The 18,495-nt window shown below is 41.1% G+C and overlaps 1 protein-coding gene across 1 annotated transcript; it reads left to right on the top strand.

The window, feature by feature from the left end:
- The first annotated feature begins 11,010 nt into the window (after positions 1–11,010).
- abhd14a (abhydrolase domain containing 14A) lies at positions 11,011–17,609 on the top strand. Its single transcript, XM_083972755.1, has 5 exons — positions 11,011–11,327; positions 11,992–12,272; positions 13,698–13,813; positions 14,488–14,723; positions 16,639–17,609. Exons 2-5 carry the CDS (start codon positions 12,010–12,012, stop codon positions 16,819–16,821), a joined length of 798 nt encoding a protein of 265 aa, XP_083828881.1. The 5' UTR covers positions 11,011–11,327; positions 11,992–12,009; the 3' UTR covers positions 16,822–17,609.
- The last annotated feature ends 886 nt before the right edge of the window (positions 17,610–18,495 follow it).

The raw sequence follows: 18,495 nt of genomic DNA, 5'->3' as shown, positions 1-18,495 counted from the left end.
CCGGCCCGATTTCAACCAAACCTTCTGCGTTGGACTCCCCTCGGACCCCCAGATGATATATCCGAGTTTGGAGAAATTTTAATTTTTGGTCAAAAAAAAAACTTTAACCCGCGGAGTGGCTCTTTTTTTCAAAATGGCCTGAGCGGTTTTTGGTCATTTTCTCCAAAACCACCGGCCCGATTTCAAGCAAACCTTCTGCGTTGGACTCCCCTCGGACCCCCAGATGATATATCCGAGTTTGGAGAAATTTTAATTTTTGGTCAAAAAAAAAACTTTAACCCGCGGAGTGGCTCTTTTTTTCAAAATGGCCTGAGCGGTTTTGGGTCATTTTCTCCAAAACCACCGGCCCGATTTCAAGCAAACCTTCTGCGTTGGACTCCCCTCGGACCCCCAGATGATATATCCGAGTTTGGAGAAATTTTAATTTTTGGTCAAAAAAAAAAAAAAAATTGGTCAAAAAAAAAACTTTAACCCGCGGAGTGGCTCTTTTTTTCAAAATGGCCTGAGCGGTTTTTGGTCATTTTCTCCAAAACCACCGGCCCGATTTCAACCAAACATTCTGCGTTGGACTCCCCTCGGACCCCCAGATGATATATCCGAGTTTGGAGAAATTTTAATTTTTGGTCAAAAAAAAAACTTTAACCCGCGGAGTGGCTCTTTTTTTCTAAATGGCCTGAGCGGTTTTGGGTCATTTTCTCCAAAACCACCGGCCCGATTTCAAGCAAACCTTCTGCGTTGGACTCCCCTCGGACCCCCAGATGATATATCCGAGTTTGGAGAAATTTTAATTTTTGGTCAAAAAAAAAAAAAATTTGGTCAAAAAAAAAACTTTAACCCGCGGAGTGGCTCTTTTTTTCAAAATGGCCTGAGCGGTTTTTGGTCATTTTCTCCAAAACCACCGGCCCGATTTCAACCAAACATTCTGCGTTGGACTCCCCTCGGACCCCCAGATGATATATCCGAGTTTGGAGAAATTTTAATTTTTGGTAAAAAAAAAAAAAAAAAATGGTCATAAAAAAAACTTTAACCCGCGGAGTGGCTCTTTTTTTCAAAATGGCCTGAGCGGTTTTTGGTCATTTTCTCCAAAACCACCGGCCCGACTTCAACCAAACCTTCTGCGTTGGACTCCCCTCGGACCCCCAGATTATATATCCGAGTTTGGAGAAATTTTAATTTTTGGTCAAAAAAAAAAAAAAAAATTGGTCAAAAAAAAAAACTTTAACCCGCGGAGTGGCTCTTTTTTTCAAAATGGCCTGAGCGGTTTTTGGTCATTTTCTCCAAAACCACCGGCCCGATTTCAACCAAACCTTCTGCGTTGGACTCCCCTCGGACCCCCAGATGATATATCCGAGTTTGGAGAAATTTTAATTTTTGGTCAAAAAAAAAACTTTAACCCGCGGAGTGGCTCTTTTTTTCAAAATGGCCTGAGCGGTTTTGGGTCATTTTCTCCAAAACCACCGGCCCGATTTCAAGCAAACCTTCTGCGTTGGACTCCCCTCGGACCCCCAGATGATATATCCGAGTTTGGAGAAATTTTAATTTTTGGTCAAAAAAAAAAAAAAATTTGGTCAAAAAAAAAACTTTAACCCGCGGAGTGGCTCTTTTTTTCAAAATGGCCTGAGCGGTTTTTGGTCATTTTCTCCAAAACCACCGGCCCGATTTCAACCAAACATTCTGCGTTGGACTCCCCTCGGACCCCCAGATGATATATCCGAGTTTGGAGAAATTTAAATTTTTGGTCAAAAAAAAAACTTTAACCCGCGGAGTGGCTCTTTTTTTCTAAATGGCCTGAGCGGTTTTGGGTCATTTTCTCCAAAACCACCGGCCCGATTTCAACCAAACCTTCTGCGTTGGACTCCCCTCGGACCCCCAGATGATATATCCGAGTTTGGAGAAATTTTAATTTTTGGTCAAAAAAAAAAAAAAATTTGGTCAAAAAAAAAACTTTAACCCGCGGAGTGGCTCTTTTTTTCAAAATGGCCTGAGCGGTTTTTGGTCATTTTCTCCAAAACCACCGGCCCGATTTCAACCAAACATTCTGCGTTGGACTCCCCTCGGACCCCCAGATGATATATCCGAGTTTGGAGAAATTTTAATTTTTGGTCAAAAAAAAAAACTTTAACCCGCGGAGTGGCTCTTTTTTTCTAAATGGCCTGAGCGGTTTTGGGTCATTTTCTCCAAAACCACCGGCCCGATTTCAAGCAAACCTTCTGCGTTGGACTCCCCTCGGACCCCCAGATGATATATCCGAGTTTGGAGAAATTTTAATTTTTGGTCAAAAAAAAAAAAAAATTTGGTCAAAAAAAAAACTTTAACCCGCGGAGTGGCTCTTTTTTTCAAAATGGCCTGAGCGGTTTTTGGTCATTTTCTCCAAAACCACCGGCCCGATTTCAACCAAACATTCTGCGTTGGACTCCCCTCGGACCCCCAGATGATATATCCGAGTTTGGAGAAATTTTAATTTTTGGTAAAAAAAAAAAAAAAAATTGGTCAAATAAAAAACTTTAACCCGCGGAGTGGCTCTTTTTTTCAAAATGGCCTGAGCGGTTTTTGGTCATTTTCTCCAAAACCACCGGCCCGACTTCAACCAAACCTTCTGCGTTGGACTCCCCTCGGACCCCCAGATGATATATCCGAGTTTGGAGAAATTTTAATTTTTGGTCAAAAAAAAAACTTTAACCCGCGGAGTGGCTCTTTTTTTCAAAATGGCCTGAGCGGTTTTGGGTCATTTTCTCCAAAACCACCGGCCCGATTTCAAGCAAACCTTCTGCGTTGGACTCCCCTCGGACCCCCAGATGATATATCCGAGTTTGGAGAAATTTTAATTTTTGGTCAAAAAAAAAAAAAAATTTGGTCAAAAAAAGACCTTTAACCCGCGGAGTGGCTCTTTTTTTCAAAATGGCCTGAGCGGTTTTGGGTCATTTTCTCCAAAACCACCGGCCCGATTTCAACCAAACCTTCTGCGTTGGACTCCCCTCGGACCCCCAGATGATATATCCGAGTTTGGAGAAATTTTAATTTTTGGTCCAAAAAAAAACTTTAACCCGCGGAGTGGCTCTTTTTTTCAAAATGGCCTGAGCGGTTTTTGGTCATTTTCTCCAAAACCACCGGCCCGATTTCAACCAAACCTTCTGCGTTGGACTCCCCTCGGACCCCCAGATGATATATCCGAGTTTGGAGAAATTTTAATTTTTGGTCAAAAAAAAAAAAAAAAATTGGTCAAAAAAAAAACTTTAACCCGCGGAGTGGCTCTTTTTTTCAAAATGGCCTGAGCGGTTTTTGGTCACTTTCTCCAAAACCACCGGCCCGATTTCAACCAAACCTTCTGCGTTGGACTCCCCTCGGACCCCCAGATGATATATCCGAGTTTGGAGAAATTTTAATTTTTGGTCAAAAAAAAAACTTTAACCCGCGGAGTGGCTCTTTTTTTCTAAATGGCTTGAGCGGTTTTTGGTCATTTTCTCCAAAACCACCGGCCCGATTTCAACCAAACCTTCTGCGTTGGACTCCCCTCGGACCCCCAGATGATATATCCGAGTTTGGAGAAATTTTAATTTTTGGTCAAAAGAAAAAAAAAAATTTGGTCAAAAAAAAAACTTTAACCCGCGGAGTGGCTCTTTTTTTCAAAATGGCCTGAGCGGTTTTGGGTCATTTTCTCCAAAACCACCGGCCCGATTTCAACCAAACCTTCTGCGTTGGACTCCCCTCGGACCCCCAGATGATATATCCGAGTTTGGAGAAATTTAAATTTTTGGTCAAAAACCGCACAGGCCATTTTGAAAAAAAGAGCCACTCCGCGGGTTAATGTTTTTTTTTTGACCAACATTTTTTTTTTTTTTTGACCAAAAATTTAAATTTCTCCAAACTCAGATATATCATCTGGGGGTCCGAGGGGAGTCCAACGCAGAAGGTTTGGTTGAAATCGGACCCCCGTGCATCCAGCTCTGCGCTCATGCGTGGCCTGCGTGGATTGTGCAGGGATGGATGAGGCGTGCGGTGCGTTACGCGTATTCTTTGTAGCTATGCTTCCAATCCTGTGAAACTGTTAAAATATAGTGAAATCATACATTTTTTTAATGTCCCATATTTAAAATCAAACCAGCATAAATATTTGCAATGAGGTATCTTAAAGCAGAAGTAAGTGATATATTTGTGTTAATATAAGTCTTAAATAGTTATATCTTCCGACAGCAATCACTTACATAGAGTGTTTGGACCGAAACACGGGTCTCCCAGTCCCTCTGCTCTGCTCTGAGCCGAGGAGAAAACATTTATCGTATCCTACAGTTTTTAACCAATGAGGAGAGAGAACGGCATGCAGGGCTGTGTGTGCAGCCAAGGAACGCCGTGAATGTGGCGACGTAGGGACGAGGACTGTTATGGTGCGTTCAAGGAAACTCGTATTTTTCCGACCGTGAAGTCGTACCAGTTCGATCTGGTACGAGTTCACCGGTCGGAAGTTACGAGTGGCCGTTATAGTGACTTTCACCGGTAAAACAGGTCGGAAAAACACGAGTGGGTTGCCTGGAACGCTACAAAGTCGTAAGTTGTGACTTGAAGCTGTAATTTACGATTTCAAAAGCCTGCCTGGAACGCAGCATTAGCGAAAACGACCGGACCACTTACTTCTGCTTTAAATCTGCTGCTGCTTTTCAAGTTATGAATACTAAATATTTAAATTCAAGTCTCTAATGTTGAAAAACGCTACATTCAGGGGAGAAGTATAAGTCAAACACATTCCAAGTCAGGAGAGAGAAGGAAAAATACAAATTGAGTAAAAAGCAACACACTATATTGATGCACTATGTAAAGAGGCACTGAGTAGAAAGACAAGACAACTACAATCCCAAAATATAAATATAAAAGTGATTTTGGAGTTGTTTTTCCAGATGATGATGATGATGATGATAGTGAGTTGTGTTTTTTCTTGCCAAATTATTTTTTAATAAAGTGAAATGGCCACTAGATGGTGCCTCTGCCCCACTTCTGAATAGAAAATTGACCCAATGTAGTCACCTGTGCTAGAGCTACACTAAATTGTTATCAAGGAGATTATTTTGAATGCAAATATAATAGTACTCATTATATATTATTGAATCTGCATTTTAGAATAGTCCCCAAAACTCCCGATTTATCTGACACAGGTTCTTGATGTACTTGACACAATCACAAGCTACTAAATATGACAATATGCAAGATATAGATCTGCACAGACTGTTTTCATGTCTGCTGTTTCAGCAGTGGAGGAGTCAGTCACACTCAGTACGTTTACATGCAGAGCTTAATCGAGCTATGCTCAAAATTCGATTTTGGCGTCAAGTCGGACTTCTGTCCTTGTCTCAATATGCAACTGAGAAAACCGAATAACTGACGGGGTCCGCCCCCTCATGCGGCGTCACCCGTCATTTCAGTGGGTTAATACCCCCCCCTGTCCTGTTGACGTTTCTGTCAACTCGTAAAAAACTGAATATAAACAACTTAGTAAGCTTAATAATAAATTCTCAACTGCAGTTCCCGACCAGACGCGCCAGTCTGGGCTGGATGCGCGCTTCTTTTTTCCCCTCTCTCTCTCTCTCTCTCTCTCTCTTATTTTATTTTTTATAAAACTCTTGCTGGTCGCGCTGTGTGAAATGCATTGAATCAGCGCTGTTGTTCGGTTTTTTTCTTTACTTTGCCGGGTTTGGGCGGCTTCTCTGCTCCACTTGGTGCCGTCTCTACGGTTGTGGAGCATGCGCACATGCATTGTCCAGTTATACTCCGACTAAGGTGTTTACATGACGGAGAAAATCGAATTCCAATCGCATTATCTGGGTGTCTTAATCGGAGTTCTCCAACTCCGATTTCAGTCGGACTAAGGTGTTTACATGCACTTCAGTTGTCCAGTTATAGTCGGATTAAGGCAATAATTCGTTTTTTTCAAGTGTCATGTAAACGTACTGACTGATGTTGAATGAAGGCTCTCTGGTCCTCCATCTCTTTGGTTTCCTCAGCCCCTGAAAGTGGCAGATCCTCTTCCAGAGTGAAAAAACCAAAGAAAATTTTGGTTTTGTGGCTCCGATCTCTATGTATTCGTCAGTGTCAGTGGGTTTAGGGTCAGGGTCGGAATCAGAGAGACCAGCTCCTCCCCCTCCTGCTTGTCCTTGTTTGTTCTCTGATTGATCGGCAAGCTGTTGTTGGGCTGGATGGTCCTCAGGTTTCTCTTCAGGCTTTTCCTGGCCTACAATGTCTTCTTGAGGAGGCTGGCTTTTTCTCATTCTCCTCTGGCTCGAGGTTTGAAGTGAGCTCATGGTTTAATAAGAGCTGACTGTTGAGCTGAGTTTTCAGCTTCAGCAGCTCTTTCTTGAGAACCAGCTCCTGCTCCTTGACCTGCTGCCTGGCACTGAGGAGCTCACCTTCATACCTCTGGATGTCTTGATCTGAATTCAGGTTGTGACCTGCACATTCAGACTTAAGTCGTCAGTTTCTGTGTAGGTCTACTCTGAGGTTTGTGTTTTTCATACCCTCCGTCTGCAGCTCAGCCATCAACTCATCTTGGCTGACTGAATGTGCCGAGTGGTGCAGTGGGTTAACCAGGCGCCCCATGTGTTGAGGCTATAGTCCTTGTGCAGGCGGCCCCGGTTCGCATCCCGCATTGGACAGCCTTTTCCTGCGTGTCATTCCCTCTCTCTGCCTCCCCATTTCCTGTCTCTCTCGACTGTAGCCTACTGTCAAATAAAGGCATGAAAAAGCCAAAAAATAAAATAAAATACTTGAATGTGCCACTTGCTGCTCCCTGTTGTCTTTTTGCAGCAGTTTCTTCTTTTGGTCCATTCACACCTGAGTGGTGATTTTTGTGGTGTTGAGGTCCATCTGGAGCCATTCCAGTTCTCTCCAGGTGTCTTTCTCTCTGTTAATGTAGAACTGCTTCAGGGATTCCTGTCTGGCCAGCTGCTCTTTGGTCTGCTCCAACGCCTCCAATCTTGCTGGCTTTCTCATTGCCCAGGAGGATATTCAAAGTGACAACTTATTTTTAAGATCCCTGGACGCTCTTACCTGGGCCTGGATCTGGTCTCTGGATTGTTGTCTCATTTTTTGTCATTGTGCTAGATCTGTAATATCTGAACATACAGATATAGATGTTTGTGTAATGAGCTCAAGGTTCTCTTCTGCTATAGCCTACTATCACTGATGATGTCACAATAGAGTTAGTTTTTCCGCCTTCTCTGGAGGAGGGTCTGGCAAGCGAGACTATAGTTTTTCATTCGAAATTTGTGTTGCATGTTTACATTCAAAATGCCAACAGGAATAGGAATAGATTAGCATTGACCTCTCTCACCAAATTATCCAGTTGCATAATTTTAGGATTAGGATAGAATAGACTTCAAAATCCTTCTGCTGACTAATAAGGCTTTTAATGATAACATCCTATCTGAAAGAACTAATCATTCTTTACTGTCCTACCAGAGCACTCCGCCCCCAGAATGCAGGTCTGTTAGTGACTCCCAGTATCTCTAAAAACAGACTGGGAGGTAGAGCCTTCAGTTACCGGGCTCCTTTACTGTGGAACCAGCTCTCTCCATGGGTCAAAGAGGCAGACACTCTAACTACATTTAAGTCTAGACTTAAGACCTTCCTTGATGACAGGGCTTTTAGTTAGGGCTGGTTCAGGTAGCTCTAGCTACGCTGCTATAGGCTTAGACTGCTGGGGGACACATCTGGCTACACAGAGCCCTCTCCTCTCCTCTCCTCTCCTCTCCTCTCCTCTCCTCTCCTCTCCTCTCCTCTCCTCTCCTCTCTTCTTCTCAGTATATTTTTGAACTGTCATTTTCTGTTGTACTTTGTAGTTTGGCCTTGGTATCTCGAGGGTCTAAGGACAGAGGATGTTGTTATGATGCCATGTGAAGCCCTTTGAGACAAACTGTTTGTAAAAACGGGCTATACAAATAAAATTGCCTTGCCTTGCCTTGCCATAATGAAAAGGTATTTTATTTTGTCCTTTTCAATTTGATCATTAACAAACATGCCACTTTTATGTTTTAAGTTTCATAACTGAGGGGAGGGCTACTTGGCTGTCTTTCAATCACTCCAGTTGGTCAAGCAGTGCACTCCCAGTTTGTAACCCCTAGCCTATGCTATGGATTGAAATTTCAAAGTGCTTCTGAGGCGTTTTGCACCCTTCCGTGTGCGAGACCACTATCAGATGGAAGAAATAATAATTTTACACGTGTCAATTTTCAATCAATTCTGAACGTGATAAAGGCATCAAAGGTTTCATGGCAAAGGATCAACATTTGCAGTGCTGCCACCACTGGGGGAGACCTTTACACTTCACAGTTGTTATGCTAGGTTCATCAACTTGTAAAGCAGCAGAAATATTTTGGATTCAGAGTAATAATAAAATTATCAATTACTAGGCTACATGGTCTTCCCTAGGCTACCCTACGTGTGCTCAGGCCCAAGTAGCCTAATCTTTGTTTGATGGTTCAATTTGTAGGCTATATGAGACAGTATCAAAGATACATTTATTTATAAACCGTCTTTGACATGTTTTATGGCAGTGGTGTCTGAAATTTGAAGGAATTCAGATAGATACCAAAAGCTAAATTAAATACAGTGAAATTTCGCATTTGGTTTAACCCCTTCAGACCCGCATTTTTTTGGCTGAGCAAAAAAAAATTTTTTTTATGTATTCTGACTCCTCTCAAACATAAAAACAAAGTGGAAAAAAAACATTTTTGCTAACTCATGTTTTTAATAGTATTTTTTCATGTCCATTCCAATGGACGCCAGGACTAAAAGGCTATAAAATGTCAGAAAAACTTAAGAAAAATAAGGTTGTGTTTTTCCACATAGTAATCAATGAGGTATGACCTAAACATCTGGAACTGGATGTTTGCATGGTTTTGAGTTTGTGTGCAGTTCTAAACATGTACATCAACTTGATAGAAGCCTGCAAGAAGAGAGGAGGATGTCACACCTGTCACAAAAGATGTGTTTTTTCATGTAGTCTTCATCTGGTAGCCTCGTTGTTTTCATCATAATCTGGCATGTCAACCATGTCATACTGTACCTTAGGTAGAATATAGGTACAGTGGCAAGAAATAGTATGAACCCTTTGGAATTTCCTAGTTTTCTGCATTAATTGCTTTGCTTTCCATTGCAGGCCTGACGTTTGCCACTCCACAACACTAATGGGAAAATATTTTGTCCACTGTTGAAACTAAGATTTTATTTTTTGTATTTATTTTTTTAAGTAAAAGTTTATCAAGACTTCCTACAGGATAATGTCAGGGTGGCTGTCCACTAGCTGAATTCAGTAGAATAGCGTGATGCAGCAGGACAATGAGCCTAAACATTTAAGTAAATCTACTACCTAGATAATCTAGAGTAGCTTAAAAAAAAGAAAATCCACCTTTGGGAATGGCCCAGTCAGAGCCCAGACCTGAATCCAATAGGTATGCTATGGAATGACCTCCATTCACACCAGACATCCTAAGAACATGGCTGAGCTGAAGCAGTTCTGTAAGGACCAATGGTGTTGTGCAGTTCTGATCTGCAGCTACATGAAACGTTTGGTTGAGGTTTTTGCTGCCAAAGGAGGTTCAACCACTTATTAAATCCAAGGGTTCACTTACTTCTTCCACCTGCACTGTGAATGTTTATTGGACATGTTCAATGAAGACATGACATATTATAATTGTGTGGAATTAGGTTAAGCACATCGTGTTTGTTTATACTTGTGACTTAGATGTAGATCGGATCACATTGAATGGCTAATTAATGCAGAAAACTAAGAAATTCCATATTTTTTCTTGCCACTGTATACAGTATATTGTTTGATGTCTTCATAGGGTCTATGGGATGATCCTCATCAATTGGAGCATTCTAAAAAGGATGTGCCCATGATTGTAGTGAATGGCCTGTGACGCCACTTGATTTCTTCCTTCCTTGCTACTGTCATCTCCTCCTGTCCTCCTCTTTCACTATACTGTCTGTCTCCTCTATCTCAATCTCATCTGCCACATAAGTTCTTCTGGCATGCATGTACTGTAACCTCTCCACTGTCCCTCTCTGAATCTAATAACAAAACAATCACATTTGAACTCATTTTATGTATTCTCACTCTCGAATACTTATCCATTCCATTTAGATAAGACATTAAATTGATGAAAACCACATACTAAGAATTAAAAACTGTCTTAATTTCTAAACTTAGGCCTACCACCTATCTCACTCCTGGTAACATCCTCCTCATTGCCTGAATTCAAGGAGTCAAGTTCAGATTTACGAGACGTTTAAGGGAGTCTTTGACACTCATTATTATGATTATGAGAACATTATGAACAAAAAATATATATTAAAAATGTTATAATCATGAATAAATAAACTGTTACACCATGCTTTACCTATGAAAAGCTTACAGGTATTTTGTTTCTTTATATACTGACACTAAGCATTTGAGTGTTGGCTTACCTCGCCTAACTCCTGATGTCCACTGCAATGGACATTGGACTTTGAAAAAATCCTACAAATTAATGATATGATATTTGTTTAAAATAACTTCAAATATTATGACTTGTAACAGTTAAAAGTATACTGACAGCAAATTGCTTTGGCCAGCATGAACATAAATTTATATTTTTGACTGAAAATGGGCGCTTCCTCCTCCCTCTCTGCAGTCGGCCCACCATGCTTGTCTTGTCCGATGTCTGTCACTCTCTCAGAGTGTGCTCAAAGTCATAACATGATTGTGGTTGGATAATCAGGACCCATTGCTGACATCATTGAATTAGCCTACAGAGTATTTATTTGTTTAGAGACTGAAATATGTCATGTCCATTCCAATGGACGCAGGGTCTGAAGGGGTTAATAATTCGACTCGTTCAAAGTGTAGAAAATTACACAACATTTTCAGCACAAATTTGTTTCAATTTATAAATGAAATTATCTATCCTACATGAACTTATTTGTTGACAGGAAATAGTTGGGACTGTGTGCAGCACTTAATGTGGTCCGACGGGGAACAGACACTCCAAGACCCTATTTACAATCGATGCTTTGGTCCGTGGTAGATTTAATACAGCAGGCACTTGTTCGTTTCTCGTGCGACAGTGTATATCCAGTCTTTTCTGCCGGTTTATCAGTCCTCGTGCCTTCCATAAATTACGGAACGTGCTTGTAGTTTTTTATTTGTAGTAAGATGTAGCGTGAAAGCTAGCTACCAGCAGCAGTATCGACCCTTCCAGCAACATTTCCCACCAGAGGAAAGCAGCAGTGCAGACATGACGCCAGAGCAGGCAGCCTCGTCCCTGTGTCAGTGATCGGTCTCAGCTGTCTCCGGTGTGTCGGTATGTTTCCCCGCTGCTGCACAGCTTCACCAAACAGTCTGCGTCCGCGTTAACAGAGCTGCAGACGGAACAGGAGCGACACGTTGAGCTAACACTGGCTCTTTTACATGGTCTGACTAAATGACGACCATTGGCTAACGTTAACTGCTTCCCTGCGCTAGTGAGCCACACATTTCCTTTAACTTCATACACGGCTCTGTTGTTCCCGTTCACTGGAGTCACTGCAGCTGCTGGGGTTTGCATGAGCGACTTGTGGTATTTTTTATTTTATTTTACCAAGGTGCAGCCTTCACCTGCCAGCGTGTCCTTTCTAAGCTGCAAACACTCACATTATGCCACAATAGAAAACTATACCAGTCAGTCACTCTGGAGTGTAGAATACAAGTTAATCCATGACGTCCATGGAAATGTGGCCACATCAGTTTGCCTGAGGCTTGTGTTGCTTTTTTTTGTAGCCTATAGGAATGATTGTAAACAAGAGCCAGATTTCACTTGAATGTTTCTTTACAAACGCAAATATTGTAAAGAAAGTTTCCTGAGCTGAACCACAGCTGTCATTGGATGGATGGGGAGTCTGCTTTAACGTTAGCCCACTGTCAAACAAACAAACAAACGCTGTATGAGTGGATCTGACACCATGCCACTGTTTGCCTTCTCTCCTCAGGTTGTTCATCTTGGTGAAATGAATTTCCTGCGTAATCGTCTGGTGGTTTTGGGCCTGGTGTTGCTGGCCACATTGCTGCTGTACCTGCTGCTGCCATCCATACGTCAAGGCAGCATGGAACCGTCCCTGGAAGCTCAAAGGATGGGGCTGCTGACCACTCCTCCGCCTCCACTTCCAACCATCAACGTGTCTGTCCGCACAGGACAGCTGCCCGGGGACCCGCCGCTGTTCTTCAGAGAAGCCCTACCCATTGATGGGGCAGGACGGCAGATACTGCCCAGGTGAGATAACACAAGCAGAGACCTGCTTAGTGCATTTTAGGTGACGATATGTTTTGTTCTTTCAACTATGAAAGGGATATTTCAACATTTTGGAAAGTTTGCCTATTGCCATAATCCCTATAGTTTTAGGAATAGGTTCATTATCTTAAATTGTCGGTGCAAGCTGTTCTCTGATCGGTGGGGCAGAGCTGCGAGCTGCACGGTATCTCGTTTCCCTCATCAAACTAAATACACAATCCAACAACTCCAAAACACTCTTGTGGTCAAGTTGTGACCTGCACATTCACCACGCTATGAAATAATTATGTTTAATTATGTAACATTACGACACATGAAGCAAATACTCAGAACTACTTGCTTTTGAAATCATTTCACCCAACAGCCGTGTCATGAATGTAGTTCCAGCTACGCATTTGCCTTGAAAAATCTCGTAATCTTACATTATCATCTCATAGCGTGGTGAATGTGCAGGCCACAACTTGTCCACCAGAGCGTTTTGGGGTTGTTGGATTTTTTTTTTTTTTGAGTTTGATGAGGGAAAGCCGGAAATAGCATATGCCTCTGTAGCGTTAGCTGAGCTGCTTGTATCTCTGCCCCGCTGTTCGAAAAACAGCTTGCACCGACAATTAAAGGTAATTAACCTACCACTAAGAGGGGGTTTATGGCAATGGGTGAATTTGCCAAAATGTTGAAATATCCCTTTAAATCCAATACAATTATCTAAGAAAGAGAACACAGCACAGCATGACCACTTAGTATACAGTATAGTACTGTACAAAAGGCACTGTAAGTAAAGTGAAAATGCCACAAATAGTCTTTATTTATGGATTAACTTCATCCAACGGTCCGTCAACAGAAGAAACCTAAATCAGATCATCACTTGGTGTGACCACAGCTCCAGTTCTCCTCCAGACACTTGCACACAGTTCTTCAAGCTTCTGGACTGGCAGCTTGTTGAAGCGTCTCGGAGAACATAGTGCTCGCCATAGTTCTTGTGTGGATTGAGGCTGTCTCAGTCTTCTGTCTCGTCATGTAATCCCAGACTAAGGACTCTATGGTGGGGGGGGGCTCTACCATCTGTTGCGGGACTCAGGGTCATTGTCAGGTTGCAGAATAAATGTAGGACCAATCAGAAGCCTCTTGGATGGTACTGCATAATGGATAAGAATCTAAACATCTGAAGTGCCTAAAACCTTTGTACAGTACTGTGTATAAAGTTTAAACACTGAATACTGAATTGAATTGAATGCCTTTATTGTCATTTATACCAGTGGTAAAAATTAAAATTGCAAGCCCCATGTGGCTAAAAGAGACAGTGAAGGCTAAGAAAAACATGGTAGGTGATGGTAGCTGTGTGTGTGGCCGTGTGTGTGTATTCTTTTTCTGGACTGACTCACTTATTTTCTGAATTGTTCTTTTGTTCAGGCTGCAAGTTGTCCTTCTCCACGGCCAGGCCTTCACATCCAAAACCTGGGAAGAACTTGGCACCATGGCCCTGCTGGCAACTAATGGATATCAGGCGTTAGCGATGGACCTGCCTGGTAGGACTGAACCTCTTCTTCTAAATGATCAACACTAATCCTGCTGACTGCAGTCATATCTCTATTAAAATGAATTGTTTTCTTATAGATTTTTTGATAAACAGATTTATTATATAAAATAGATAACAATCGATTTATAGATCAGATTAATACAAAAACAAAATAAAAAACAAGAATTTTAGCATCCAGCCTTGCTTGCAAGTATTTTGCAGAGTATAATATTTATTTATTTATTTGTATTCATATATTTATAAATAAATTATTTATTTATATATATTTATTTATTTTTATATATTTTTTATTTTATTTGATAGCACAGTGAGATAGACAGGAAAGGGGGAGGCAGAGAGAGGGGGAATGACATGCAGGAAAGGTCTGCCCGACGTGGGATTCGAACCGGGGACGCCTGCGTTGAGGACTGTAGCCTCTACATGGGGCGGCCGCTTTAACCACTGCGCCACGCACCACCCCATTTTTGTTAATTTTTGTTTGATAATAATATAACCAGCACAGTTAATGTATCGTATAATACATCACCGCATACAGTACAGACATTAGTGTAAATAGTTTCTTTGTGTGATGTTTTAGAACCTGAACAAGCATTTTGTATTTATATTTAGAATCATTAAGAAATTTCCATCTCTTTTCCTGAACATTTTTTCCTCTTCCTGGAGGCTATGGAAAATCCCCCGACTCAGAAGCTCTGAAGACAGACCAGAGTCGAGTGGACCTCCTTGCAAGATTCATGGAGTCTTTGGGTGTCAGGGCCCCAGTGCTTTTGAGCCCCTCCATGAGCGGACATTACTCCATCCCCTACTTCATGAAGAACAGCGATCAGCTACACGGCTTCATTCCCATAGCACCAGTTGGGACCCGAAGTTACACTCCACAGCAGTACCAAAATATTCAGGTGAGTGGGAGAAACATTGTGTTGATGTGCCGGTGATGAGTGACGTGTTAGAACAGAAACAAAAGGTAGAAGGGAATGGCCCCAGAAGCATCTCATGTGTGTAAACATCAGGGATAACTGCCCATGTGTGGGGAGTCCATACCAGTGAGACATGACCAAATGAACCCACTAGGGGGCCCTGTGACATAAAGAAACTGAGGCCTTTGCACCTAAATGTGAACATGTAAATATCCATTAAGTTCAGTCAAACCCAAATCATATTACCACACAGCTTTTGTGATACTGCTCTGGGGTCCCAAATAATTTTTTACCATGGGCAGTAGTCCATTTTGTGTCATCAGTAAACCACCTATAACGAGGTATAACCAATTCATGGTCGATGGCTTTAAGGTATTGCTGAAAACAGTGGGACTACAAATGATGATTATTTTCATTGCAACTTTGAAGTCCATCTTGACATGTTTAAAGTAAAAGTAATTTACTAGAGACATTAAAGGGATATTTCAACATTTTGGCAAATTTGCCTATTGCCATAATCCCTATAGTCATAGCAGTAGGTTCATTACCTTTAATTGTCAGTGCTAGGGATGCACATGATTAACCGTTTAACCGATAACAAGAACTTTGACCGAATAATTGGTTAATTTTTTTTTTTTGTTAGCTCTTTATGTCGTCAACCCATGGGGGCGTGCAGACTTCCACGTGCCTTCAGTCATATTTCGCAGCAAAAAGTTACACAGGAGGACTTACAGTATGTGCAGCACAGCCCCCATGAAGGAAGATCAGACAATAAATGTAGCCTATACAGACATACATGTGCATCACCTGTGATAACCGTGCTGCAAAAAAAAGAAAGAAAAAAAGAGGACGTTGCTGCTCTCCAGCCGGTTTACCTGCAGCTCTCCTGCAGCTCCACAGAGGAGCTGTCAGTCAGTGGTCCTAGTCGGTGCAAACTGTTTTTAGGTCGGCGGGGCAGAGACGTGAGCTGCTCAGCTAATGCAAAGGAGGCTCATGCTATTTCTACGTTTCCCTCATCATTCATAGCGTGGTGAATGTGCATCTCCCAAATTGTCCATAAGAGTGTTTTGGAGTATGTTGGATTGTGTATTTGATGAGTTCGATGAGGGAAAGCCCGGAAATATCGGTGCGCTTACACCGACAATTAAAGGTAATGAACCTACCTAAAACTATAGGGATTATAGCACTAGGCGAATTTGCCAAAATGTTGAAAAATCCAGAAAGATAGGTTAGGAAAAAAAATCTGTACCCCCCCCTCCAACAGACTAAAAGGTCAACCAGTTTTTTTTCCTTACAATATAAAGAACATTCATCTGAATAAATGCCTAAAATACATAACTTAGGACATGAAGGTACAAGGGAAGATGTGATCTGAGAGATATATTTTAACACTGAGCTCCAAAATCTTTTGAATCTCTTCACTTCCACAACAGTGATATAGTGAAACCTGGTTATTGTTACACTTATACAGTAATAAAGGTCAAGTATATTAGGATCAAATTAATTTCCAGCCAGGGGAGACAAACCCAAAGCATTTCTTACCATGGGGGCAATTGTCCACCTTAATAACAAGGCATAACCAATGCATGGCCCATGCCTTCAAGGAATTACTGAAAGAGTGGGACCGAAGGATAGACAAAAAAAACCATTCAGAGATCAGCTAAGAGTTACATCAGTGGCAGCACTGTATGAAACTTTTGCCCAATAGTGCATTTGTGTTGCATCATCATGAAGCAGCCAGTTTCAAAAGAAGTGAAAAGTGTGTTGTGTCTCCTCACAAAGCTGATGTGTGACAATGTTTTTTTAATGCTGAATAGCACCCCCCCCCCCCCCCCCCCCCCCCCCCCCCCCCTTTTTTTTTTTTTAACTTCTCACTCATGTCTGCTTCTGATTCCAGACTCCCACTCTGATTGTGTTTGGAGCCCTGGACACAAATCTGGGTGCCCAGTCCCACAAGAACCTCATACAACTTCCAAATCACTTCGTGCTCAAGCTAGAAGGAGCTCGTCATGCCTGCTACATGGACAAACCCCGAGAGTTTCACCAGGGATTGATCGAGTTCCTCAGCCAACTGAAATGAAATGCACAGCAGGGGAAGATGGGGTAGAAAGATAGAAACAAAAATGAAGATGAGGAAAAATAAGAAGAGGATTGACAGTCCTATATTCAGTGAAGTCTGACAGTTCTGTTAAAAGGTACTAAGATCAACACCCTTCACATATTATCATCACGTGTAAATAACTGGCATGGGAGTAGGCTTTGTTACATTGAAAATGGCATGTAAAATTGTGTAGTGAACTTTAACATTATAATATTTATGAAATTAATTTCAGTTGTTGCCACTATAAAACTATTTTTTTTTCAATTTTTCACCCCAAACACAACACTAGTTCAGCTCAGCTTGTTTTAAAAATAGCATCAGATGTGTATAGTGGTGAGTTTAGTTTCATGTGTTTCATGTCTCTCTTTGCATGTAAAAACATGGAATGTGTTTGCTTTACAGTTACCATTTTTGTAGGTGACATGTAGGTTATTGTAAATATGCAAATGTAGCAGGTCCCCATGTTTAAATAGCTTCTGTTCTCTTTACATTTGACAAATTTGTATATTATCTGGTATCCATCTGGTAACCATTCCTGCTTCCAGGCAAACATGCTGTTCTCATCAAAAGCAAAAAGAACTGATACACATCGAAATACAAAAATGTATTAAAGAACATGGAGCATTTAAAAATGAGAAAGAAAAATGTCACATTTATTTGATAATGATGATGAAGTTATATGTAATATATTTGCAATAATTTTGACAATCATACAACGAAAAAAACCTAAATTAAGATATGTGCATAGCTTAAAATAAAAACATTGAATTCTGTGTTTTGTATGTTTCAGTTGATAAAATGCCATGTTGGGATGGATGTGGTTTTCCATTCAGAATGTAATGAATCTCCCTTCTCGTCTCATAGCTTTCTCTGACGTGTTGAGCATGAGAATCACCAACACAATTTTGACACTCAACCACTGTTGGCTTTGAAAATGTAAATTAGCAAGACTGGCTCTTACAATATGATGCCTTGTTCAGACCCTTGCTTTCATCAGGTGAATTTACACTCCTGCTATGTTTGCCAGGAAAATTATCTCAATACTCCCACCACTACCGACAAAGTAGGTGTTGAATAACTGTCAGAATAGGAAAGAGACCACTACTGATACTGGCTGTTTTGAAGAATAAGCTTCATAACTATGAAACTTCACAATCAATCGTCTATGGGTTTATAGATCAAGTTAAATCTCTTGGATGATTCTCTGAATTCGGTGCACTTTGGTTTGTCTGATTCAAAAAAAAAACTTTCAACCCTGTAACAATGACTCAATCCCTTAACAGCGTTTTTTTGTTTTTTGTTTATATAATGGAGTCAAAAAGTTGAGCTTGACGATGTCAATCTCACAGTAACAATGAAATGTAGGAAAATATGCTATCACTTTCTTCTCTTTACACTATGTTCTTCTGAAGACTTAAGTGATGTCAATGCTGAGGATGTTGAACTGAACTGTTATTTTTAACATGGGGTAGGCTATATATGAGGCTTGAACAAAACTGAAAAAAAAATGTTTTATTCTTTTTTATTATAATTTTTATTTGTTTTAAATGAAAGTCATCCTGGCTTGGGCATACAAATTTGGCTGTCATCTCCTTCTGAGCAACCCATACAATCTTTTTTTTTTTTTTTTTCTATTGTTATTTGTGTTTTATA

Source organism: Trachurus trachurus (assembly GCF_905171665.1).
Source record: "Trachurus trachurus genome assembly, chromosome: 5".
NCBI lineage: Eukaryota > Metazoa > Chordata > Actinopteri > Carangiformes > Carangidae > Trachurus > Trachurus trachurus.
This window is presented reverse-complemented; position numbering and strand designations above follow the sequence as displayed.

Bases quoted from the DNA above. Each gene is read 5' to 3' on its own strand.
- abhd14a (XM_083972755.1), top strand. From the start codon at position 12,010: ATGAATTTCCTGCGTAATCGTCTGGTGGTTTTGGGCCTGGTGTTGCTG. The intron at 12,273-13,697 runs GTGAGATAACAC...TCTTTTGTTCAG, and splicing joins GGACGGCAGATACTGCCCAG to GCTGCAAGTTGTCCTTCTCC. The intron at 14,724-16,638 runs GTGAGTGGGAGA...TTCTGATTCCAG, and splicing joins AGCAGTACCAAAATATTCAG to ACTCCCACTCTGATTGTGTT.